This window comes from Mirounga angustirostris, unplaced genomic scaffold, assembly GCF_029215605.1.
Source record: "Mirounga angustirostris isolate CCGP_5_RB_7025 unplaced genomic scaffold, mMirAng1.0.hap1 SCAF_1, whole genome shotgun sequence".
In the NCBI taxonomy this organism is placed as follows: domain Eukaryota; kingdom Metazoa; phylum Chordata; class Mammalia; order Carnivora; family Phocidae; genus Mirounga; species Mirounga angustirostris.
Window position 1 is genome coordinate 9,231,908 of NW_026991709.1, and position 26,102 is coordinate 9,258,009.

General features: G+C 50.2%; 1 protein-coding gene and 1 long non-coding RNA gene across 2 annotated transcripts in view; one reads left to right on the plus strand and one right to left on the minus strand.

Moving 5' to 3' along the window:
• The window catches only part of SIM2 (SIM bHLH transcription factor 2), a 49,159-nt gene that overhangs the window by 8,665 nt on the left and 14,392 nt on the right, over nt 1-26,102 (minus strand). Inside the window, exons 4-7 of the mRNA XM_045902480.3 lie at nt 20,305-20,413; nt 16,534-16,619; nt 14,300-14,499; nt 9,445-9,551 (exon numbers count right to left, since the gene is read on the minus strand). Of these exons, the coding sequence (XP_045758436.2) occupies nt 9,445-9,551; nt 14,300-14,499; nt 16,534-16,619; nt 20,305-20,413 (502 nt within the window). The remainder of the gene's footprint in view (nt 1-9,444; nt 9,552-14,299; nt 14,500-16,533; nt 16,620-20,304; nt 20,414-26,102) is intronic.
• LOC135362649 (uncharacterized) lies at nt 1,814-24,520 on the plus strand. The gene is made up of 5 exons (XR_010407571.1): nt 1,814-9,247; nt 13,760-13,877; nt 20,157-20,314; nt 20,553-20,663; nt 22,637-24,520. It is a non-coding gene; the product is annotated as an uncharacterized LOC135362649 (long non-coding RNA).

Here is a 26,102-nt window from a genome sequence, read left to right on the forward strand (position 1 = left end):
CAAGAAAAAAAATAAAAGAATAAAAGGCAACCCAAAAGGAAAGAAAAAGTAAAACTGTCAGTATTTGCAGATGACACATTATATACAGAAAACCCTAAAGACTCAATCAAAAAACTCTTAAAACTAATAAATGAATTGAGCAAAGTTGCAGGATATAAAATCAACATACAAAACTCTGTTGAGTTTCTACACATTAATAATGAGCTATTAGAAAGAAAAATTAAGAAAACAACCCCATTTACAAATTACATAAAAAAGAATAAAATACCTAGGAATAAATTTAACCGAGAAGGTGAAAGACCTATACCCTAAAAACTACAAGACACTAATGAAAAAACTGAAGGAGACACAGATTAACGCAAAGATATCCCATGTTCATGGAGTGGAAGAATTCATATAAAATATCCATTCCACCCAGAGCAATCTACAGATTTAATGCAATCCCTTTCAAAATTTCAGTGTCATCCTTCAAAAAAAACCAGAACAATCCTAAAATTTGTATGGAAACCCCAAAATTCCTTAAAAGATGAAAAGCAAAAATAACAAGTGGTATTACATCTCAATAAAAAGTTTCTGCACAGCAAAGGAAACCATCAACAACATGAAAAGACAACCTACCGAATGGGAGAAAATATTTGCAAATCATATACCTGATAACTTTCTCATGCACCTATTGGCCAAGTTACTAACTAACAAGTTACTAACCCCCTGTGGCTCAGTTTCCCCATTTAGAACAAGAGGATAATCATACTCCCTACCTCACCCGGCTGCTGGGAGGATAGATAATCTGTGTGAAGCTTCAGAACAGCGGTGCAGACACAGAGCAAGGACTCGATATATGTTAACTCTCATTATCTGACTGGTCAAATTACAAGGAAGTTTCATTTTCTTCTCAGCTTTTCTTGATTGTCTACATTTCCAGCAATAAGGAGGTATTCGTTTTTTAATAAAAGTGAACAATTATTTTTCCCACGGCTAAGTAGTGTTGGGGGGTAGTTCGGGAAGTGGAAATGCAGCACGCCTCGGGCCCCACGCCCCTTACTTAGCCACACGACGGCCATCCCACCCAGACGAGGGGCAGGGCTCCCCGGGACAGTGCAGACACGAGCTCTCTTCTCCCCAGGCTTGGCACATGCACCTGTGTGGGCTCCCTCGGCAGGAGTGAGATTCCCTGCCGAAGAGCGCAGACAGAGGTAGTAGGAAAGAGCTCTCTTTACAATACTTCTCCTCTTGGGGTTTGCTTTTTTAACGGCAAAATCCAGTTTCTATTTCCAGCTCAGGTTTGCATGCATGGCTTCATTTCAGCTCCCTACAACCATGGGAGGCAGGCATCACTGGGAAAGTGGGGCCAACAAGTCTTATGGGCACAGCTGGAGCCCCAGGCTGGGTGTTCTGATGACTCCCTTTTCTCAGAGTGACCCCTGTGGGAGGAGGGGCAGCAGCCTCCAGAAGGTTCTCTGTAGCTACATTGAAAGGAGAGGTGGAAGGAAGGTTAAGGGAGACTCAACCAATTTGCTTTTGGCCCCAAATGAGATGTGAGAAGATCCAACAAGGGTCCCATGTGTGGATTTCCCAAGCGGCCATTCCTTCTTCAACAGAAGTGCTTATGAGGCAACTCAGCTTTGAAATCTGTTCCTAATGGTATCTGGAGCGCCCCCGGCGATAAGACCACATGCTTTTCCTTTTTCCTATATTGTCCCTTCCTTCCTTCCTTCCTTCCTTCCTTCCTTCCTTCCTTCCTTCCTTCAGAGAGAGAGAGTGAGTGCACATGTGCAGTGGGGAGGGGCAGAGAGAGGAGAGAGAATCCAAGTGGACTCCGCACTGAGCGTGGAGCCCAACATGGGACTCAATCCCATGACCCCGAGATCAGAACCTGGGCTGAAATTAAGATTTGGAAGCTTAACCAACTGAGCCACCCAGGCGCCCCCATACTTTCCTTATTTCTTACAACATTCCTAAAACCTATCCATAATCATCTAAGCCAGATACAATAAAGCCAGTTTATTCCAAATATTTTATATTAGGATTCCAATGGCAGAAGTTGCAGAGATTTTATTATTTCTGACCCTCCCTGCCTCTGTTGTGATGGGACTTAGATACGGAGACCAAACAGACATATAATTTTTTTTTTTTTTTTTTTGCTTCCCTATGACCCATGGTGAGAGTCCACATATCAATCCAAGTTGAAATCCTAGACACTTACAACATTCCCTGGTTTGCTCTAGCTCCCCCTCCAGTCTGTGGTTCTTAATTAGCTGCCTGAAATGATCCCAGGGTGGAGGACTATGAGGAAGGCCCTGCTTGGAGGTGATGGACGGGGGCAGGCTGGAGATGTCCCCTAAGCTGTAAGCTCTGTGCGCAGAGGCCCTGGCCCTGCAGCTTCCAGGCCACAGTATCTCCAACATCAAGGTCTAAGATGTTTCTTTAATCAGGGTGGCCCATGCTGAGATGGAAGCCAGTGGTCTTGGTTTTCTGAGGCCGCTTTGGGGTGGGAATTCTGGTTCCATGAATTTGCTATCCAGAAAAGTAGGTGGCCTGCCTGGTTCCTCCAGAATTCCTTTTGAAGGCGCACCCAGGCCTCTCAGCCTCACTGATAGGTAAACCTTGGCCTGGAGCGCAATTTCTATTTGTTTGTATTTCTATTATCTATTTGGGTTATTTTGAATTTTAAGAGCTGAAAAGGACACCAAAAATGCCTGTCGTGATTGAATAGTGTTCCCCCAAAAGATAGGTTCCACGTCCTGACCCCTGGAACCTATGAACGTGACCATATTTGGGGAAAGGGTCTCTGCAGATGTAATTAAGTTAAGGATCTCAAGATGATATCGTCCTGGAATAGGGTGGGCCCTACCTCGAATAAGTGCCCCTCTAAGAGACAGGAGAGGAGAAGACACACATATGGGGGGCAGCCAAGGCAGAGACTAGAGGGTTGGGACCACAGCCGAGGATTGCCAGCCGCTGGCAGAAGCTAGAGGAGGCAGGAAGGATCCTCCCTCAGTCCCCAGAGGAAGCCCAGCCCTGCCGACACCTTCACTTCGGACTTCTGGTCCCCAGAACTGTGCGAGAGTAAATTTCCATTGTGTTCAGCCCCCTAGTTTGTGGTATTTCGTTAGGACAGCCCCAGGAAACAAAACCACCCTCCATGGGAAAACTGGTGGGTGCGATCCCCACACTCCTCCTGTTCTTATCCCCTCTGCCGGCTCCGGCCTCAGGCGAGTATAGCCAGTGAGACTCAAGAAAAGCCCCGTGTTCCTCTAGGGAGCGTGTACGGTCCCCACACAATGGCCTGCTCTACACCAAGGCACTTTGATGGGTAGGACGGCGTGGAAAGCACCTTCAGGAAGAATGTCTCCAAGGGCCACATTGTGGCACCGACCATGGAAGATGGGCTGAGCCCGACCCATCTGTCCCCGAAGGTACAGTCTACATCTCTAGATATCCAAACTGCTTCCAGGGATCAGGACAAGGTGTAGATCACGCTGTGCTTTCTAGGATTATTTACTGGTCCATCGCTCGTGGTTCCCCCTTAAGGCACAGGCTTCCCCACACCTTCACTTGCAAGACAAAGACTCCTCTTCCTCCAGACCCTGCGTGGAGGATAGTATCTAAAAAGGGATCTGAGTATGAGTTAAACATGGTCATCCATGTCCAGCCCAGAGGCAAGCAAGGCCAGCAGCAGGGGCTAGGGTCGCCTGAAATGGAATCGTCACAGTAGACTGGAAACTCCTTTCAAGTTTATCTTCCATTTGAAGACCTCCGTCCCCTGCTCCACAGTGGAGCTACGGAGTGTATGCAAACTGGCTTCCCATGTACCACATAAGCTCACGGATGGGCTCTCTTGGTGGCACAGAGCTGTTACTCAGAGTCCTTCGGACGGCTGTGTGTTGGCCACAGGCTCTTCCACTCCCTACTGCCCTACAGTTGCCCAGTCATACATGTCACATGCCTGGCCCCATAAACATCTGGTTTGTGACTCTCGTGGACCATTTAGGGTGTGTTCTCTCTGGGTGTCTACCGGCTGTCCTATAATTTAGTTGTAACAGTTATTGCTTGAAGTCTGTAGACCACATACTCAGGCTTTGAAGCCTTGAAATGTTCTGACAGTTGGACACGGCCTGTGTTCTCTGTGATTTGGGCCCACTCTGGAGAGGGGCCTAACTAGAGAGCTCGGTGACATTCTCCTACCATCTTGGACAAATAGCCTTGTGGACATCCTAGTTCTTCCAAACTGTTGTGTCCAGAAGAAATCTGCCTGGTGTCCCTCAACATAAATCATCAAAGTCACTGATATCAGTCCCTTCCCAAGCTGTGTATCACCCTGAGGCCACATGACTGTCATGCCTGCGCCGGGGCCCACACTCAGCAGAGCCACCCCGGGATGGCAGGCGGGGAAAGGCTGGAAGGGTCAAATACATTCCCTAGAGGATCCGTGTTCATTTTTCCTTACAAAAGCTTCTGGGCAAAGCCCTGGCATGGTCTCACTTGCAGGGAAGGCCCAGGTCCACAGGGACACAGAAGCCAGGATGTGAGGGCCATGCTAGCCCCTGTCTTGCTGACCTCTGGAATCCCATGCTCCCCAAAGACTGCACTGCCCAGCCCTGCTTCTCTGTAGGAAGCTGACTTTCTGGAAGGTGTTGAATTCTCTTTCTTTAGGGGCTGTGCTTTCTTTGGACCCTGTGGATCCCTGCTCTGGGTTAAGATAATATTTTGAACAATGTGTGAAAACCATTTGGCTGACTGTGGTCCTCCAGAGCCACCACTGCCTTATGTCCAACTCTGCTGCTGGCAGAGCCCTTCGCCCCATCTCCAGGGATTCCGGGGTTTTGGACGCTGGTGTGGAGAAAATCTGGCCTTGGAAAATCAGACAGTGACCTCCCTGGGTGTTGGCAGATGTTTCCTGTGCTCAGTGACCTCATCAACTGCGAAGACAGATGTGTCTGTATGTCTCCCTATAAGAGGAGGCCAGCGCCCCCCATGGCCTTGGAGTCCCGAGGGTCACCATAGTCCTGGCCACCTCCAGCCGCCTTCCGTTGTGGGGGATGGAAAGGAAGTGGCACAGGCCGCCCTGCATGCCTGAGCTCCTGGGGCAACAAACCAGGCCAGCTCCAGCTGTGATCGGAATGAAGGACTTGAGTCCTAGGTTGGCAGGGGCCACTATGTGGATCCGGGATCCGGGTGAAGCCTGGAAGGCAGGAGGCTGGGGCCGGGCCCCTGAGCCCTGCCCTCCGTTACTGAAGCGCCACGTGACAGGACTGGAAAGTCACATTTCCAAATGACGAATCCTGCCTTCTCAGAATTCTCACCTGTCCCCCCGAAGCCGGCCTATCCAGCTGGGCCTACTACTTGGGTAAGGACACAGAGCTCTGAGAGAAAGTCCCTGTCATGGACTGAACTCTGTTCCACCCAAATTCATATGTTGGAAGTCCCGTCCCACAGTACCTCAGAATGTCACTGTATTTGGAGATAAGATCTTTAAAGAAGTAATTGAAATAAAATGAAGTAATGGGGGGGCCCTAATCCAGTATGGCCGGTATCCTTACAATAAAAAGAGATGAGGACGCAGACACACACACAGGGATGATCACGTGAGGCCACAGGAAAAAGATGCCCATCTACAAGACAAGGACAGAGGCCTCCGGAGAAACCAGCCCTTCCGACACCTTGATCTCAGATTCAAGCCTCCAGAAATGTGAGAAAACACATTTCTGTTGTTTAAGCCCCTCAGCCTGTGGTATTTTGTAATGGCGGCGTGAGCAGACCAATACAGTCCCCATAAGGATCTGAACAGCATGAGGTGGAAAGCATTGTCCAGAAATAAGAACTTAGGGCCCTTGGGTAGGGCTGGAAGGAGCTGGACACATCCTCTGGAGGAGAGCTGACAGCAGATGACACCATGTGAGGAGGGAAAACAGAACTGGAAAGAGTGGGGGGCTTGGCTTTCTCCGGCCTCCATGGGGCAGGAATTTGGATATGGACAACACTCCAACTGACCAACAGGGACCCTGGGCAGTGGGGGCAATAGGGCCCCTCAGAGAGAGGTGACCAATGCATGCAAGGACAAGATGACCACCTGGGCTGGGAGGTGAGGAGCATCTTGTGTAGGGAGGGCTGGATGGAGAACACCTTCATGAAGCCTGGAGACCAACGAGGGGAGGAGGCTGAGGAGACACAGACCTCTGGACCTTTGCTCTGATCGATGCCTCCTCACATCCCTGCCCTCACTGCGGAGGGCACCCAGCAACTTCCGACGGCCCCATCTCCCTCCTGACGCCTTTCTCTGGCAGGGCCCACTCTGACAGATGTGGGGGGGCAGGGGGTTAATAGTCCCCGAGAGCGGCCTTCAGCCGACCACTGGCAGGAGCAGGAATATAAATACCTCAGCTCACTCCCCTTGGCGCCATGACTGAGGCCCAGTCAGACAAGCCCCTCTTAAGGCTCCTTCCCCTCCATGCCTTACTTCTCTCTCCCCTAACCACGTTTCAGTCGCTGTCCAAATAAATTGCTGTACTTGAACTCTAGGCTCAGGGCCGGCTTCTGGAGTTGACCCCTCTGGCCCTAGTTGTATGCGTGGGGAGACTGGAGCCTCAGGTACCTCACAACACAGAGGTTTCAGAACTGCCCAAGCTCCACACAAGACCCGGCTTCCAAAGACCAGGCTCTGCATGTTGAATACGTCCCCTTTCTTCATCTGAGAGTTCCAGCTTTGGAGGGGAAAGTAATGGTTTTCCTGAGAGGGACATCCAAAGATGGTTCCAGTCCTGGAGCCAAGGTGTGAGCTCTGGAAGACTAATTCCCGCCCCTATTTGTGGGTAAGAGCCTCGGCTGTTTCTCGATGTCAATGCTCCTTTGGCTTATATCTGGAAAACTGGCAGAGGGGAGTCTGGGGCCAACGTGGGGCTCATGGCGGATCCCAAGGCCACGCTCCGTCTCCCCACAGCCTGCTGGGCCGTGCTCTCTGCCTCCAGTCCCTGTGGTGTTTCTCCACTGTAATGAAGGTCACCGCACAGTAGCAATCATTGCCAGTGTTGCTATATTTAATTTTCTTTGATTTACCAATTCTAGCCCATTTGGAGAAAATAAAAAACCACCACGCTCCCTCTGGTTTCTAAATGCTTCTGTCTTTTTCGTGTGTCTCCTGGAAGCCTGTGTATGTCTTCCCTTTCAGGGCTCCCTTGGATAATCGAGATGTCTAGAAATACCAAATCCCAAGTGAGGTACGGTGAATTTATCATGCAGATTGCAGAGGACCTCTCAAATGAAGTCCCTTCAGAAGCTGGCTGCGCTTGGGAAGATTGGGGCTCCTGATGGAGCAAAGACAGGCTCCACGTCTAAGAGCCATCTTGTGGTGGAAACCACTCAAAGCTTGAGAGCCAAACAGGCCTGGACTCTAGTCCTGTCTGACTCAGCTGCTGCCCTCCCACAGGCCTCCAGCCACGGGGCTCACCTGCTCATCTGGGAAATGGACACAAGGGCCGCCTGGCTCCCCTCACTGACGAGAGGCCAGAATGGATACATGAAAAGCTTCCAGTCTGTATGGTCACAAGAACCTCGCGCTGATCATCACTGTGGCCCTTATTACATTATTACGTTTCCAGATACAAATACAAATTGTATTTATTTCCCCTGTGGGGGGAAGTCCCTGCTCCCTGTGTCAGCCAGGCAGTGCAAGCAATAAGAAATGAGATTTAAAATGAAGACTTTTATTTCCGTAAGTTTTCATTCTCCGTGCTTAGCGGCCTCATGTCCTCCAGCGCAGCCCCACATTGAGGAGCAACTGTTCCTGCAGGTAATTCGGGGGATATCAGGGCTTGCTGGATATCAGGGCTCCTGACAAGCTCCTGCCTCCATGGAAGGGGGCTGGGGACCCGTGGGGCGGGGGCTTTCAGAGCGGCCACCTGCCTTCTCCACCGGCAGTGGTAGCGGCAGGGAACGTCCCTCCCGGGCCACCTCCCCCCCCCCCGGCGGTGCGGGGGTGTGGGCCCTCATGCCTGTCCTCCCTTCTAGATTGTTCTGTGGTGGTGACGCTGCTCCACACCCTCAAAGCAGATGCCTCTTCATCTCCCGACCGCTCTCGTGACTCCAGAGCACGCACTCTCCACTTACTCCCTGCCTGGCAAGTCTCCCCAAGAACTGATTCTGTAACTGACACTTCCTACCCTGTTTTCCAGCTCCCGTATGAGCGAGGCTGACCTACAGATCCCATCCAAACAGTGAGCAGTTGCTTCCTGACCAAGCTGCTTTCAAGAACGACAGGGATGTTTGTATCACGATTCGGTTACTCGAAACGCAAGAGATATAAAGGCTGCTCACAACTCTGAGTCTGGCGGTGCACAGCGACCTTTCCTCGCTGTTGTGAATCAAAAGCGAGCAGGAAGAAGCTGTCTGAGTCTGCCCAGCGACACCCTAGTAACTGCCATGGCCGCCGGGTCCCAGTCGACACTGACTGGGCAGGTAGACCGTGCGGCCAGAGTGAGCAGTCCTTGGACCTGCCATCCACCCTCAGCTCGACACCAGCCACTTGTCCTCTAATGTCTCTCGTCAACATGAAGCAAAGCAAGATGGGGGCCATGCTGTCTGGGCTGCAGTGCAAAAGATCTGGCCCCTCCCCCCATCTGCACCCCCTTAACAAGCACCCCCGAGCCGGCCATTGGCATGGAGGGCTGGGCTGTGAGAGGATGAGGTGTCCCACTCCATGCCAATTCTTTGCTGCCTCAAGTTGGATTCTAGAAGAAAAGTGTCACTTCTTTAAACATTTCGGTGACTCGAGCCCCAGCCCCACCCCATCCAGATGTTCACCCAACTGTCTGCATTGGCAAATCGAATCCTGAGTATTCACTCTTTCCATGCTGACTTCTCCCATCCTGGGAACCTGGGGTCTCCCCTGAGCTTGCCAGCGGGTGGTGGGCAGGGGTCAGAGGCCGGCTGCTGCCTGCTTCAGCTCCAGGCTCTGCTGGCCTCTCACCGTGTGACCCCAGGCAAGTGGCTTAACCTCTCTGAACCTCGGCTCCTCCTCAGTAGTCAAAGTGGGAGATGAACATGAGACGCTCCCTCACTGGGTTGGCCACATATTTAATCACTTAAATCAGTGCCCGACGGTAGTAAGGGCTCTGTACATGTTGGTTCTTTGCTGGTCGCCCTCACTTGCAACTGGTGTCCAGATGTCATAGAGAAACTGAGGTTCTAAATCCACTATCTCCAATCCAGCAGCTTCAGCACCATCCCACACCCGCCGGAGTGTCACCTGAAGGTGAGCTTGGACGTCTGAGAACTGACCAGTAGCTGTGCTTAACCAAGGGGTGGATGGAGTGTGCAGGGGGTTTAAAATTCATGCATGCACAACGGGCGACCATTGTACCAAACAAGGGCCGCCTTCCTGCTCCGTCCTGACCACCTCCTCCCTGGCTAGCCCCGGCCCACAGCCCGGCGTGGGTGAGCGGTACTCACGGAGGTGGTGTGCGTAGCGGAGGTGGAAGACGTCACAGCCGTGCACGTGATGGTAGAGGGTCTTCTCGATCAGGTCCTGTGGCTCATACCCGGTCAGCTCGGTCACCCTGGGGGTGGGGGGCGGACAGTGGCTCTGTGGGTTACCCTGCTCTGCAGATTGTCTTTCATTTAAACTAATATTGGTTTTGCCAACTAATCAAGTGCTAAAAGGCTCAGGGCGGGGGGTGATGTTGGTTTTGGAAACGGAGAATGATCTTTTTTACAAGAAGAGAGTCTTTGAACTCTAGCCCGGTAGCACTATGCATGAGCGGGAATGTTCTTCTGAAACTACCAGCTAGAAGAACATTGGGGATGGCTTAACGTGTTTTCCTTTTTCAGGGTGAAGCTTCTCTGGGGGCGCTTACCAGTGAACTCTGACGCTGATAGTGGGAGAAAGACCCACTCTCCAGGGGCTTTGGGGTGACGGTCCAATGGGAACCTTTGGTTTTTTTATTGTGGTAAAATATGCATAACAGAAACTTTGCCATTTTAGCCTTTTTAAGTGTACATTTAGTGGCCCTAACTACATCCACAACGTTGTGTGACCAGCACCCTTTCCATCTCCAGAACTCTCCATTGCTCCCCACCCACCCACCCAGGTAAGCTTCACTCTCCCTCCGTCTCTATGAATCTGTCTATTCCAGATAGCTCATAGGAGAGGGATGCCTGGGTGGCTCAGTCGGTGAAGCGTCTGCCTTTGGCTCGGGTCATGATCCCGGGGTCCTGGGATCGAGTCCCGCATTGGGCTCCCTGCTCAGTGGGGAGTCTTCTTCTCCCTCTCCCTCTGCCTGCCACTCCCCCTGCTGTGCTCTCTCTCTGACAAATAAATAAATTAATTTTAAAAAATAGATATTTCAGAGGAGTGAAATGATTTGGCACATGTCCTTTTGTGTCTGGCTTCTTTCACTTGGCATCATGTTTTCAAGGTTCACGCATGTTGTAGCATGCGATAGGATAGCGTTCGTTTTCATGGCTGGGTGATGTTCTGTTGGTGTAGATACCACGTTTGGTTTGTCCCTTCACCCGCTGACGGCCACCTGGGTGGTTTCCGCATCCCGGCTACTGTGTGTGTGAGCCTGGACGTCTCACACTGGACACGGTGGTCTCAGGATGCTCTGGTTGGGCGGTAGCATCTATAGACTAGCCGGAGACATGGACTCCTCCTATCAGTGGAGGATGGTCGCGCAGCCCCGGAAAATAGTAGAACAGCCCCCAAAAATATCGTGACTGCAAGGTAAACCTGCAGTCCACTGGCGAAAGGGCAGCCTGCTCCTGGGGTTTTCCTGCCATTACCACCTCTCTGTTCTCATCAAGCCCCAGGAATATGGATTTCCCATGTCAGCTCTTTGAAGAAAAGCAGCTCTCAAAGTCCAAAACTACATCATCACTGGTGTTCGGATCGCTCCGTCCGGAGGTGAAAATGGCAGGCGGCAACGGTGTTGTTTCCCAGGCCCTGGGCAACTGAGCTGGGAGCCGTGCCCTCAGAGGAGGTGGCCCAAACGTCTTGGTGACAGATATTCAAGAACAGATGAAAGAGGAGGACAAGAGGGATTCTAAGGGAAGGGAGGCAGTCCTGGGGGGCAGAGGTGGGGCCTGAGGACGGGCCGGGACAGGGGGTCCTGCTGGCATGTATCTGAAATGTTGGCTGGAAATGAAACAGGGAAACCTGACCTCATTCCGTAACCTGCTCCCCTTTCTGTTGAGTTCTGCGTGGGCTTTGGGTCGTAAATCTCCAGGAGCCTCATATTTCCCTGGAATCGGTCACTATTTGGTGTACACATTTCCATGGTGTTCCATCAGGGCGGGAAGGAGACGGGGCTGGAGGTAGGTGGGAAAGGGAACATGCCACAGCCTTTAGGGGCTCGGGCGACTTGTCTAAGGGCCACCTAGAACTTCAGGCCCCACTGGAGTCGAACTGTGTGGCAGGAAAACTGAGACCTGGCTTCCCCCCAAAAAGAAAACCCGGCATCTCTACTGTGTCAGGATGAAAGACGCTTCCCAGACCCTTTGGAAGTAAAGTTACAGAACAACGGCCCTGAACGTGTAAATGAATCAGCAACACATGTATTAAGTTTCTCATCAAAGTACACGCTGGTTTTAAAAATTAAAGGAAAAGAGAAGGGTCTGGCAGCACGCCCTCCTGGTTTTTTCCAAACCTCCAGTGTCTGAAGACCTGTCAGAGGGATTTGCCAAACCCCAAACATGGCTGGGTTCACCCATCCTTAGCAAAAGCACCAGCTACAGTTTCAAAGTGAAATACCACAAAACCCCTATGAACCAAATTTCAGGTTATGCTGAGTTCAGTTGTGTCTGGGATTACACTGGGTGGGGGGCCAAGTGGCCACCCCCCAGGTCCACCCCCCAGGCCCCTGTGACTCTAGGGCTGCTGGGCTTCAAGCCAACCCCACACTGTGGCTTCTGGGGTTTGGATGCCAGGAGCTGACATCTCCCACCCCGCAGGGCCATCCTGCTGACCTCTGAGTCCTGGGCCGGCCCCTCTGTCCCCCAGCCCAGAGGCCTATCGAAGACCGAGCTGCAACAGACCGGAGACCAGAGTGAGTGTGAAGAATTCTCCAGCTCATCACTGACCCTCTTAAGTATCTCCTAGATGACTGGAGTTCAGAAGCTTTGCTAGAAGCTTCCTGGTACTTAGCTGGGAGAACAGCAGTGGACTTCTGCAGAGACAGGGAGTCTTCTTCAAGATCACTGTCTTTCTTTCCTACTCACCTCAGGGGTCCAGCCCTCACCCTGATGTGGAGGGACGCTGGCATTCGAGAAAGTCCATGCCTGAGGCTCCCACCATGAGCTGGTCTCTCGGCTAACCTCCAGTACCCTCTTCTGCAAAGCCCTGCTTTTGTCCTTCGTGTTTCAAAGCTGTGTGCATCGAACGATCTGAGAAGACCTGAAATCTCTTCTTCCGGGGAGACCTCTCTCTTTCCTCTTCTAGAGAATTCACTGACCCCCAGAGGCTTTTCCTAGAACCCTCAAAGGAAAACTAGGAGACAGACATAACATGGGAGACCCTCCCAAGTGTGTGAAATAATGAACTTGGACAGCTGAAATTCCTTTCAGTTCACTTTTACAAGTGGCTCCTGAATCCAGAAAGAACCCCTTCCCACGGCCTGCTGTCACTTCCGCCACACCCCCAGGCAGCCCAGCCCCCCGGGGCCCCTCTCCGGGCAGGGGTCTGCCTTCGCTGCAGGAAAATAGCATTTGTCAGCGTCTGGCCGCCCAAAGGTGCCGGCCTCCTTCCCCCAAAGAGTTATATGTACTCTTTCTGGGAGCACAAAGCCAATCTGTCATGTCAACCTTTGTCATTTCTCTACCTGTGAACGGTTCTGAGGTCCTGACGTGTGCTAACAATGACCTAGGCTAATTCGTGTCTTCGCCTCCCGCCCCTAACCAGGTATGTGTGATTTTCTCCCATAACTGGTTAAAGTGACCAATTTTATGTCATGTATATTTTACCACAATAAAAAAGGTCGGGGGAAAAATCTATAAATCTTAGCAAAAAAAATATATATATATATTTATATTTACAGATGGATGTATCTATCTCCTTTCTCCCAGAAAGCTTAGCCACACACACCCAAAAGCAGAAGCGGGGTCTCTGAACATTTAGTCCTCCCTGTACAGCTGAGGACTCTAGGGGGCTACCCGGCAAAGTGACTCACCTTGCAGGCCCATCGGGCTTTTTACTTGTACAAATGCTTCCTGTCTATGATCAAGTTTCCCCTTCCTAATAGCCTGTGGGTAGCCGAGTGGGCAGGGCGGGGCTGACTTGTTTTACAGATGAGAACATGGAAGCCCCAAGAAGCCCCGCAGGCCTGAGGCCTCAAGGCCGGTGAAGCCTGCAGGCTGCCCTGGGGGTCGGCCCAGCCGGCTGCTGCAGCCGTTCCAGCACACCCCTCCCCGGTGCGGCGGGCTCTGGCAGGCCTGGCGAACAACACATCAGGGCTTCCACCTCGTTCACTCTCCCTTGTGTCTCTGAGACGAGATCCTCAGACTCAAGTAGGAGCCGAAAGGATAGTTGAGAGATGGTTCTGGGGCCACGGCATCTTCGCCCTCCCCGCCAGCCAGGGGGCGCCCTCCCAGCCCAGGCCCAGCCGGGGCACCCGCTGAGCTTGTGGCCACAGCCTTCCCCAGGGAAGGCCACCTGCCTGCTCGCAGCCTCAGCTCCCGCGGCTGCCACAGCCCGAACGGCCTCCCACCAGCCTGCGTGGGCAGCCACCCCACCTCCCAGTCCACACTCACAGTCTTTCTTTTTGATTTTAAGGTCCTACCTACTTGATGGAGATACAAGACAGAATCCCGACATCGTGGGCCCTCAAAAACGGCTAACTTGTGTCCACAACACATATTCCCAGTTCCCACTTCAGTGAAATGATGAAGGGGTAAGTAAATAATATAAAACAACCTGGAGAAGCTGGCTACCCCCTGAGTCCTAAGGCTGATAGCAATTCTTCCAGTTCATGACCTGGTTCCACTAAATCGCTTTCTAACTCACATTCTTGAGAGAGAGAGAGAGAGAGAGAGAGCATGCAAGCAGGGGGAGCAGCAGAGGGAGAGGGAGAAGCAGGCTCCCCGCTGAGCAGGGAGCACGAGGTGGGGCTCCATCCCAGGACCCTGGGACCATGACCTGAGCTGAATGGAAGGCAGACACTTAACCGACTGAGCCACCCAGGCGTCCCCCTAACTCGCATTCTTAGTATGACTTATTCCTCGTTACATTGTGGCTTCACAGTGTAGCTTTCGGGGCAGTTTCCACCGTCAGCATCTTCGGGAACTCTGCAGGAGCATCAGGTGCCAAACTCACCTGGAATCCAGGAAGATCAGCTTCAGGTCGAGGCTGGCCCTGAACATGAACATGTTACTATGCAGCTTGATCTCTGTGATGGCACTGGGCGGCAGCGACTGGCCCACGGCCACCAGCCCCACGATCTGGTAGCACGAGTCATACAGGGACATGTCCAGCATATACTGCCTGATCTTCAAGTAGCCGCTGCAGTGGATGACCTGGGAAAGCAGAGGGCAGGGTCAGCCGCCGGCAGCCCAGGAGGTCAGACCGGCGCCCACTCCTCCTGGCTCGGGGCCTGCCCGCCTTCTTGAGCATGCTGGACAATGCCCAGCCCAGCCTCTACTGAGCTGTCGGGCCAACATGCTTCTTTCTCAGGAAACAATATCATAATAAAATGTAAGGGTTGTCTTATCCAATTGACTCTGCTCAAGTAACTCCACAAGGTAAGACTCTAATACATAATGGATTTAATACATACTCTAATACTAATACTAATATTACTCTAGTACTCTAATACATAATCCATAATTAACTCATCACCAAGTCACTATGAAATCGCACAACAAAAGCACCAAGGGAAGCTAACTGTTGGTTCCATGATGCTCGCTTGGGTACCTGTTATGCTCATCGCCTCCCAATGGGACTGGATTTGACATCTGTTAACTTGACATTTATATCACTTGACAAGCTATACCATTCCAGTAAATTAAGAATTCTTTCAGTAGAATCAAGAGTCTTCCTTTTAATGTATTTTTATTTTGTTTTGTTTATTTATAACTCAAGAATTTATCCCCTTGTAATAAGCAATAAGCAGGAGTGGCTATATAGAAACCTGATTGTTATAGCCAAAAACCATGCAGGAGAGAACGTATAGTGTTCCAAATGTCAAACATGTCAAACGGAAACATTTATGCAATCTTCAGCCTCAATATTGGCAGGATTTATGTAAGTTAGAGTCAGTAAAATCTCGAAAGGATCCCAATCATCACGACAGCAGTGATGAACAGCTAAAATCTTAAAATCTCTTTTCAAAAACGTTCCTCCAGGACTCCTGAATTCATTCAATCTTTAGAGCTGCAATAAATCTTAAAATCCGCCCAGTCTATTATCCCATCTTACTGATGAGGAGACTGAGGACAAGGTAGGTGATCTGTATTGCTTAAGATTAGACAGTTAATAAGCGACAGAAATAACTCAAGACCCAAGTCTGTTGGGTACAGGACAGTGCTGGGAGTTCTCCACTCCTTCGAGTCTGAGTCAGCAAATAAGAAATGTATCCCCAAACTATAAAACAGAGTGAGGTAAAGTCAAAGGAAAGAGCTCAGTGTGGGGTTCAAAGGAGGGGGCTGAGGAAAGGCAGCCCCTGGGGTGGGGAGGAGGTAGGAAGGAGGCATTCCAGAAAGAGAGGACAAAGGCGGAAGAAACAGTAACTTCAGACTCCAGAGAGGACACAGAAGCTTGGAAGGGGTTGCTCAGCGCAGACTTCCCCCATCTTGCCCTTCCGTCTGGGAGTGGCTGATTCTGGTGCTGAGGCACCATGCCGCCTGTGGGCTCTGCGGGGGACCTACTCCTGGATTCCGGAGCTAGCCAGAGCAGGGGGCCAGGTCTGGCAGAGAAATGCAGCCGGGAGGAACTCTGCCCCTTAGCCTGAGGGCCTCCTGCTGGTCTTCTCCCTTCTCTGCTTGCGTCCCAGATGATCATAAAATGGGGCCAATAATACTCCCCTCAGAGGGCTGCCATGACTATTAATTAACTAGATGAGAGGCCGCTGCTGAAAGCCCGTGGCCCCTCAGAACGGGTTCCATCGTTAGTCAAGCACATCATAGTCATCATCCCTGGATTTGGCCGAACATTCGAGGGTAGGGGCACCGTTTCTGTGCTCTGAATACTCGCTGCCGACCCCGCGACAGGGATTCTCAGTAAGCTCGAGGGGCAGCTCCTTCAATGGCACCGACCTGAGCAAAGTGGAACCTACAGGAAAGGAAAATTCTACCCTGGGCCACGTTTATTCCTGGTCTCCTCTGACGACATCCAGCCCTCCTGGAATATCCTTGTAAGATGCCAGCTCTCATACCTGCTGCAGAAGCGGAGGCCAGCGGCCTCCCCGGAAAGTTCTGCCTTAGGCAGGGGGAAATGTCTGGGTCCCGGTGCTTGCTGTCTGCCGATGTTCACCAGTAGGAACAAAACAGAAAGCAGGGAAGACCCAGCGCCAACGCCTTCTTCCCCCACCCCCGACACGAGGATCCTCATACCTTGTATCCGCTGCATGTCAGGCCCGCGTTTCTTTTCGCCAAGACACACTTCATCCGCAGAAAGAATGACCTCTCTATCTCATACTCTGAAAGCAGGAGTGAGGTTAGATTGGCCAGCTGTCCCCCAACTGCTTCCCCCGATTTTTTCCCAACAACGTCAGTCAACCCTCAGGCCCAGACCAGGCAGCCAGAGACCCCATCCCAGAATGCCCAGCCCCTGCCCAGAGAGTTTCTGCCTGTGGCCGCGACCTGGGTGGGCTGGGGAGACTGGCCCCGTCCTGGCGTGGCTTCCACATGCTCCAGAGGCAGGCAGCCAGAAACGTGGCCGTAGCAAGAACTCAGGAGACACCAACGCGGGGCCAGGTGAGGACTCTAAGTGCAGTGGGCCCAGCCCCGCTCGACCGGCCCGTGGTCCCCTCCAGGCAGGCACAGAGAGGCCTGGCGCCAAAGGAATCGCCTTGGCCAGCCCTGGGGCGGATGCCTGAGTCGGCCAGGAGGGCCCAGAGGCATCTGACTTCTCTCAGGGTGGAGGATACTGAGTCAGGGCTCCCAAGCACAGCCCCCTCCGCAGCAGAGGGAGGCAGCCACGGGGCACCCATCCTGCCCGAGACTGCCATGGAATGGGGAAGAGAACCCAACAGACCCACTCGCTCGGCCAGATCGAAGCTTTTGCCCTCATCTAGAGCCCCGGTCCGACCACCCCTCCTTTCTCGACGGCTCTGACCCTCTCCATTCAGTCTTTCCCTGTCTGGCCTGAAGGCCTCACCCACCAATCTCGGACCTCACTATTGCAAATGCAAGCGAGTCCTCTAAGGACACACCCTATGCTTCCGTGAACAGATACCAGTTCTCTGGAATGATGTGTCCATGCCCCTGGGTGAGGGTGACGTCACTCCACTCCTAATGAACAGCTACTTGATGGCAGTTAATAAATTAATTTTTTTTTAAAGATTTTATTTATTTATTTGAGAGAGAGAGAATGAGAGAGAGCACATGAGAGGGGGGAGGGTCAGAGGGAGAAGCAGACTCCCCGCCGAGCAGGGAGCCCGATGCGGGACTCGATCCCGGGACTCCAGGATCATGACCTGAGCCGAAGGCAGTCGCCCAACCAACTGAGCCACCCAGGCGCCCAATAAATTAATTTTTAAAGAAAGGTTACCATTAGGAGTGGAGGCAATGCCCCCCGCCCCTCCCCAGGGGGAGCAAGGGAATCGCCCGCGAGGCTCCTCACTCCCCCACCACTGTTGGAGGGGCGGCCACGTTTACCCATAACTCCTCTGCAGCGGGCCGGGGTCTGCGAGGCATAAGGCTTCCCGGTGACACGCCTGCCTGTCTGCACCATTTGCAGCTACGCCCTGAGGTGTGCACGCTCAGCTCCAGACACCTTCACGTGGTAATGAACCAGCCAGTTCGGAGAGAGCCAACAGCGCAATAAGCATGAAGCAGCAGGGCAAGCTCAGCAGCAGAAAACCAGCTCCGTGGATGGGAAGCCGGGGAGCGGTGCCAGCCCCTGTGCACCTCACGCCTTGCACACTCAGGTGGCAACCCCACCTGTCCTGGAGCTCCAGGCTTCTCTGTGTGGCTGCTACACCTCAGACATGAACCCCGCGGCGACTGGGATTGGAAGGGTCTCTTGATATTCCCAAGACTCGTTTGCTGTCATTTGATAAACGCTTAACTGAGAGCTATGACATGGAAAGGTAACATGAAACCAGAGCTCGCGGCAGAAAGTCCATTCCTGTGTAACCAACACACTGTGCGGAACTTTCTAGAACAATAACAGCACAATGGTCTTAGGAGTTCTCTAAGCCTCCTGCAGCCTTTTCCAGCTTTAGACAACCCCGCAGTGAAAGAATGAGACTCAGGTGCACTCTTCTCCTCCCAGCTCTCATTTTGCTAGAGATTACTTCTTCCGAGCTTATGTGCGTGCACTGATGTGGCCAGACTGTTTGCAAGGACTTAAGAGTTACAGACCATAGCGGGGCGCCTGGGTGGCTCAAGTGGTTAAATGTCTGCCTTCAGCTCAGGTCATGATCCCAGGGTCCTGGGATCAAGCCCCATGTCGGGCTCCCTGCTCAGCGGGGCGTCTGCTTCTCTGTCATCCCTCTGCACCGCCCGCCCCCCCACCGGCTTGAGCTCGTGCGGTTTCTCTCTCTCAAATAAATAAATAAAATCTTAAAAAAAAAAAGAGTTACAGACCATAGCTACAGACCATAGCCATCTCATCACAGAAAGCACAGCAGTCTCTATCCCTGGTAAGGAAAAGTGAGACGCCCAGTGACTATGTCTGGGGCTAAGAACATGGGGGCCACAGGCTGTATCTGCAGGCGGTTTTAAAACAGAGTGGGCTCTTCTGCAGTCTCTTCTTCTAGCCTTAGAACGGCCCCTCCCGGGAGGAAGCAGTAAGACTGGAACTTGAGTTTTTCTCCAGCTGGTTACCCCATTCTACCATGCTTGATGTCTCTTCATTTGCATTCTGTTCTGTGGGGAATTTTGGCCAAGTTGGGATACCACAGTCCACAGCAGACAAGAGACCCACTGAGCAGCATGCTGGTTGGTCTCACTGGACTGTCAGAGAGAGGGTGTTACAAGGCCAGCGCCCCAGAATAAGTTCGTCATCCTAGCATGCGCTGCGATTGTAATTTAGGGAGTCATTTGCGTAATGATGTGCCCCACGTCGTCCCCCGAGCAATCACACCACATTATGTCCTTACACGTGCTTATGGTGGTAGGACCCCAATCCATACGTGTTCAGTAATGGGACCGTGGTGGAGGAGGTGGAGGATCGTGTCCCCACGTGGAGACAGGCCGGTGAGGTGGACCTGCCTCCATCTAGACCAGGGCTTCTTAACTGATTCCTGCCGTGGCACAAAACCCACAGATTCCTACCTGGAATAACGTTTTTAAGTGCAGAAGATAAAAATATAGGAGATCACAAACTGAACCAACTGTATTGAAAACAGTTACCAAAATATTTTTGCTCATATTTTTTGGTAATAAAACAAGTGGTAATTTGGTTATAAATGTGCTGCTTTATTCATGATTAAATAACAAGAGCCAGCAGCCGGCCTCGTAACTCCCTAAAATTTCAAAGTAGTGATGAGCGTGCGTGGTAAGTTTAAACACCTGCGAGAACTGTAAAGTGAAATGAAAATGTGTGTGACTCTTGTTGTTGGCGAAGCCACCAGTAAGAGGGGGAGTAAGATGGCGTACCCCCCATAATCTATAAGCCAAGGAACTGCTACATTCCAACCAGACAGAAGGAAGATGGAATTCTCCACGTGCAGTTTCACGGACCCCCTGAGTTCTGTCGGGGACCCTCTGGTTAAGAGGCCCAGGTCTAGGGGCGCCTGGGTGGCTCAGTCGTTAAGCGTCTGCCTTCGGCTCAGGTCATGATCCCAGGGTCCTGGGATCGAGCCCCACATCGGGCTCCCTGCTCGGCGGGAAGCCTGCTTCTCCCTCTCCCACTCCCCCTGCTTGTGTTCCCTCTCTCGCTGTCTCTCTCTGTCAAATAAATAAATAAAATCTTTAAAAAAAAAAAAAAAAAAGCCCGGGTCTAGACCTGTGTTCCTGGATTCTAAACCAAGAGCACACCTTGACCGCTTTCCTTTACCCCCTGCCAGCGCCCATCATGGTCTCTGGCATGAGAAACCAGCTGGGCCGCTCCAGTCCCGCACACTTCGCCTGGGCAGCATGGGAAGCAAAACCCTCGCGTCCCATCCAAGAGCTTCGTCTGGTTTTCACGCTGCTGTCTTCGTCTGGAGGAAATACCTTGGAGCAGGTGATGGTGAAGGGGCTGGTGGGCCGCAAGCACTGTTGTCATCTCGTCGTGGTCGGAAGGGTGGATGTACTCATAAATACTGTTGCCCGTGAGCTCCACCTGCCGCAGAGGGAAGGGAAGGGTCAGAAATCCTCTAGGGGGCTGCGCGGGTCGGGGAGGGGAAGGTGGACAATGGCTACGGACCGCGAGGGACAGAGCTTTGACCTCTGCTCACAGCGCACACCCTCTCCACACGCAGAAACACGCGTCTTTGATCAAGCAGCGCGCTGAACCGTCTCCCACGTGGGGACGCGAGCTGAAAGCCACGACAGTCCCGAGCAGGAGGAGCTGGGACAGGAAGGATGAAAAGGTGAGCCGTGGAGGTGGGTGCCCCCCCATGGGCCCGGGCGGTGTCCTTTACACAGGAGGCCGCTTACAGCAGACTGGAGCCGGGGCCTGGCCCTCCACCCACACGCCGTGCTGCCTGAGGGGCCTGGCCAGCCGGGACACCAGCTGCCAAGTCCAGACGATGGTCCCTGCGAGAGTCACGTCCTCTCCGAGGCTGAGCAGGTGGGAGCCATGGGGGCTCCCCTGCACGTGAGGAGGGCTCGCACCCCGACAAAGGCCCTTCCTCGGGCACCGCCAAGCCTCCTTCCCGTTGCCAGAAAGGTGTCCCTGGCCTTCTGACTCTGGGATGACCCGTTACCCAATGGCTCCCGCCCACGGGTGCGGCGGGGCGGCTGCGTGAACTGCGGGGACGTTTGGGCCCACTCCAGACGGCCATGTGACACGGTGGTTATTTCCGGGGGTCGCGACCCCAGCACTTGCATGCCACCTGCTTCCTGGCACACCCTGCAGAGGACACGATGGCAGGCCTAGAGCCTATGTGCGTGTTGGACAGGACCCTTGCAGGGACGGGGGTCTCTAGGAAAACACTAGCATTAGGACCTTTCCGCAGAGATTCCTGGTGACTCGACACCGAACCTTGAGAACTTTCCTATTGTTCTCCCAAAAGTAAGTGCCATGATAGGGGATGTTAGAGAGTCTCAAGACCTGGACCCCCTGACCCGTCATCCCAAGTTGGGCAGTGCCGTAGAATGTTCCGGAGACTATGACCATCAGAAGGGCCTTCTGAGCAGTGGTGGGTGGACCCTGTTTTAGAGATGCAATGGTGCAGACGAGAGCACCCAGTATTGATCAGGAGCCCAGGCCAGTGATGGCTCTTCCATCACAGCCCGCAGGAGCCCCAAAGCCCGGGGGTGGGGGGGAAGCCGAGAGTGTGTGAGAAACTGCCCTCGGGTGGCAGGGAACCGGGGCAGGTCTGACTCAGTCTTTCTCAGCTCTGCCCCACGGGGAGAGGGCAGGCTAAAAGAGCAAAGGCAGGCTTGCGAGGGCCTTGTCCCCAACCACCCCCTTGTTATTTTTAAGTGTGTCGTGCCTCGTGTTTTGTTGGGAGGCTCACTGCTCTCCCTCAGAGCGGAGCCAACACGATCTCCTGTCAAGGGGCCGCTCTGACCGGGCCACCTCACGCAGCGGGACAACCACAGGCAATTTCATGGACAAGTTCTGCTGGGAGCCACTGTTCCAAATTAGCATCAAGGCCATCAGCTCCTTCCTTGCGACTGAGCGGCCACGGAGGGGTGAAGGAATTTACCCCCCTCCTCTGAGCCAGGTCTTCCAATTTGTTAAGACGTAGGAGTTGCCATTTTATTCAGAACAAATTCTGTTTCTGGCCTGCTAAGTAATCTTGTCCCTAAACCGGCTTTCGCAGTTTTGTTTTCTGCATTATTCATGGAATGTTTCTTGCCAATATTATGCCTACAGAGGAACGGAGAGAATCCTGTTACAGAAAGCCTCCCTCCCTCCCCACTTGACCCAAAAGGGGATTTGCCTATGACCAAAGTTATTACGTGAGTTCATTAAAAACAATAAGGATTAAGAACTAAATAGTCTTCTTTCAAATCATTTCTGTTCATCCTTAAAAAATTTCGATAAACCAGCAAGTGTTAAGTCAGCCATTTGGAACAGGACCATCTCCTCTTCCCTGAAGTCAGTGATGGAGATTCCTGGTAAGCTCTGTCAGGTGGAGAGGGACAGAGGCAAATCAATAAGGGAGCTGGGCTTTTTTTTTTTTTTAATCGAGTCACATTTTAACAGCTTATTTTTAAAATGAAAACATAACGAGATAGATTTTGTGTGTGTGTGGGTCTATCATTTCTCCCTTACTCATGTTCTTAGGGGAAAAAATGAGCATTCTGGTTTGCACCAAGTTCTTAATCAGAAAAAAGTACCCCATGTCTTTTTAGAGAAAGTATATTTATATACTTGCATCTGTCCTTACAGGGATTTGATTTGCGTTTTAATCCCAAAGCAGCTTCATCTGTCTTCAAAGACCCATTCTCACCACATGCATTTGGAGAATAAGAGAGAAGGTCCATGAATTAAGAGGCTTGATTTTCTGAATCCTTGGTTCAATTATAAACTCCAAGGCTGTCCAGGAAGTAAAATGGTCTTCAAATAACGGAAATGTTTTTAAAGAACAAATTTTGGAATGATAAAACAGTGCTGACCTTGACTCAAAATTATGGTTGACATGGTGTTTCCTGTATTTACATATCTATTCGTGCTTTTGAATGGTTGAAAGAAATGTGACTACCTCACAAAAAAAAAAAAAAAATTATGGTTGTCGCTATAAAACTCTCCAGGTCTCATACATCAATCGTATTAAAACAGACCCTCAATGTGATATTTTAGTATTTGTAAAACCCTGCTAACTACAAAATGAATTGCTTTCCTACTAAGAGCGTTTTTATGTTTTGCTGAATAGCTTTCCTTCCTGCCAAGAAAACTACATCTGATAAATACAGCACTAAATGGATATATTCTGGGTCAGAAGGGGAAAGTCACCCAGTACTCTGGAAATACACATTACTCTGCTTTGGGTGTTTTGCTGACTATGGTAAATTAAGCATTAAAAAAAAAAAAGATGGTTTGGATTTCAGAGTTCGAGTTATGTCAACAAACATAAAACGCTGTCCTTTCTCTTTATTTCAAAAGTGCAAGGATTAGGTCTTATGGCCCCAAACAATGCCATGGCTATTTTTACGGCTGTGGTTCCGGCCACAATCTCAAATATTACATTTTCCTTTATATGTCTCATAAAAGGCTATTTCACACATATCTATAGTTATTTGAAAACTTATATTAGTTACCTAGATGCTATATAACGTATGCGGCTTTGGTGAAGAAATTTAAACCACGGGGATGCTTGAAAGATTCTGCGGAAATACAGAGCAGGTATACAGGGCTTTTTTTTCCTTCTTCCAATATAAGTACGTTAATCACATTAACCAAAGAACCGTGGAACTAACCACCTAATAAACCTGCGTGGAAAAAGAGTGCTTCCCCAGCTCTACCTTTTGACCACATGAATCATTACCTATTATTTGTGTGTGCACACACCAAGTAGGATTTTCAAGCCTGTAGCCTGACTCTGTTTCCCCACACTGGGACCGTGAGCTGAGGAGACAACTTGCAATTCGTGGTCATCTCTGTCACTCTTTGGTCCGAAAGTCTGACAGAGGGGATCACCCTGTTTACTAATTCAAAAGCAAAAGTAATAAACTCTACCAGATTTCTTACTCCCACACTTGTTTTTAAAAAGTTCAATGAAAGAGTTTGGATTAGGACAGGCTTATAACACATAAAGAATGATTTTTATACTCGCAAATACATCACTCAGATAGTTATTTGGATAGTGTAGATTTAAAAAAAAAAACACCACCACCACTTTGCTGTGAATTATCAAACAATTATGACAAACCTAGGAGCTTAGGTTCCCCAGGAGCTGCTAACATAGAGTTTAACCCTGAATTAATGTGAAAGATGTTACTTAATGAGATAACGTCACTGAGAATAATTGAAAGTTCTTGGACCACAGAAGGATAATATGTAAATAAAAGCTATCAGTACTATCGTTATTCATCAGAAAATCTGTTTAAAGGGCTACTCGGCCTACTGGATAGAATTTTCTTAACACTTTCATCTCTGAGGATTTAAAAAAAATCCTTAAGCCTATTTTAATAAAATTTTCATGTTTGACATATTTGCCTGACTTCTTACTACTAATAAAAATAATCTAAAAGGTACAAAAAAAATTTTTTAAAGGAGAAGCTGGGTATTTGACATCCTTTTCAATACTTCATTTTACTATTTAAGTAAAGAAGACAGAAAAAAATACACATTGTGATTCTGCCTAGATTTCCTTCTGCAGAGTTAATCGTGAGCAGGAGACAGATCGGAGGGAAAGGTTTGTTGTTGCTTATTTAAACAGTTCAGCGTGGAACACTCCCCAGACCCTAGCCAGGGCTCACGTCTGCATTAAAGTGTTTTCATAGCTGGAGACTGATGCTGAGACAGTCCCGCCAAGCGATCAGGGGGAAAAAAACATCAGTCGCTCTACAGTCAGTTTGATTTATCTTTTTTTAAACTGACACTTCTCCCAGCCAGCAACATACAGACAAAAGGCATCTCTACAACATTCTTGAAAAATGATGGTGTGTAGAACTCCCTCCCTTTTCAAAATTATGACTCCAAGTTTTATTTCTGCGTTATGACCAAAAGGAAATATAGTTTTAATTGGGATTCATCATGAACAGGAGTTCATCATGAATAGGAGGCAGATTTGTCAGCTATCCAATATTTTGTTCATTCTTAATTATTGTGCTCATAAACGGTCAATTTCATTTCCCACATAAAAAGAGAAAAATGACAGAGAGAGAGTTGTAGGATGCTAGACTGAGCAGCCTGCCTGAGTCAACTGGAGTCCTGGGATGTGCACAGGGCCTTATGATGTGCCAGAACATTCCACAGGACTACGCAGCCCCAACATGTGCCCAGCAACGGACACTATTTGAACAACTTTTGTGCTACTTGAAGTATAGTTCTAATGAAACTGTGGGGATACCTGGATTCTGTGCAGCTCCCTATTATTTATAAATGACATAAAATGGGCACTTTGATATAGTTCTTACCACAATCCTGAAAGAGAGGTAGAGCGGGCAGGATTTTCTTATTTAAGTGATGGTTCAGGGAGGCTAAGTACCTGACCTATCGGACAATGAAAACCATCTAACTGGGCATTTCCCTTTTTGCTTTGACTGCTAGGGAGCTCAGATCTAAATTTAATATCTGAAAATAGTGACTGTACCTGTTTTATCTTTACCAGTCCTTTTTAAAGGAGGTGAAATGTTTTATCTTGTTTGTGACATTATTCTAAGACTAACCAAAGATTCAATAAATTACAATTGAAAAATCAAGTAATCTGCTCAAAATCATTCAGCCACAGACAGAACAACGGCTAGACACCAGACTGGTTACAACTAAAGGACCTTAAATAATTCTAAATAGGGCAAGGTGGAAATTCAGAGCATAACAACCTTGGAAAATATATAAATAGTACATTTCATGTTCCCAACAGTATTTCCCGTTCTACGAGTATACTAATGCCATTAGTCATGGAAGTATAAGAGCCAAACCTTAGCAAATCTTAGCTGGGAGACCTGGTTTCGGAAAGGAAGAGAAGAGGAAGAGAAAAGGAAACACTAAATAATTTTAATATGAGATTCTCTTTAAAGGACTTTACATAAGAAACAGAGGCACAGAAACCCCCTTGGGCATGGATAAGGATATACACACATTGGAAGAGAAGGTTGTAAATAAATGGCAAGTTTAAAAAAAAATGCAATGGTAGAAAAAGAAAAGGAATACACCAGATGCAGATTTCCAAATTGGTAATTTTGTTTTTCCA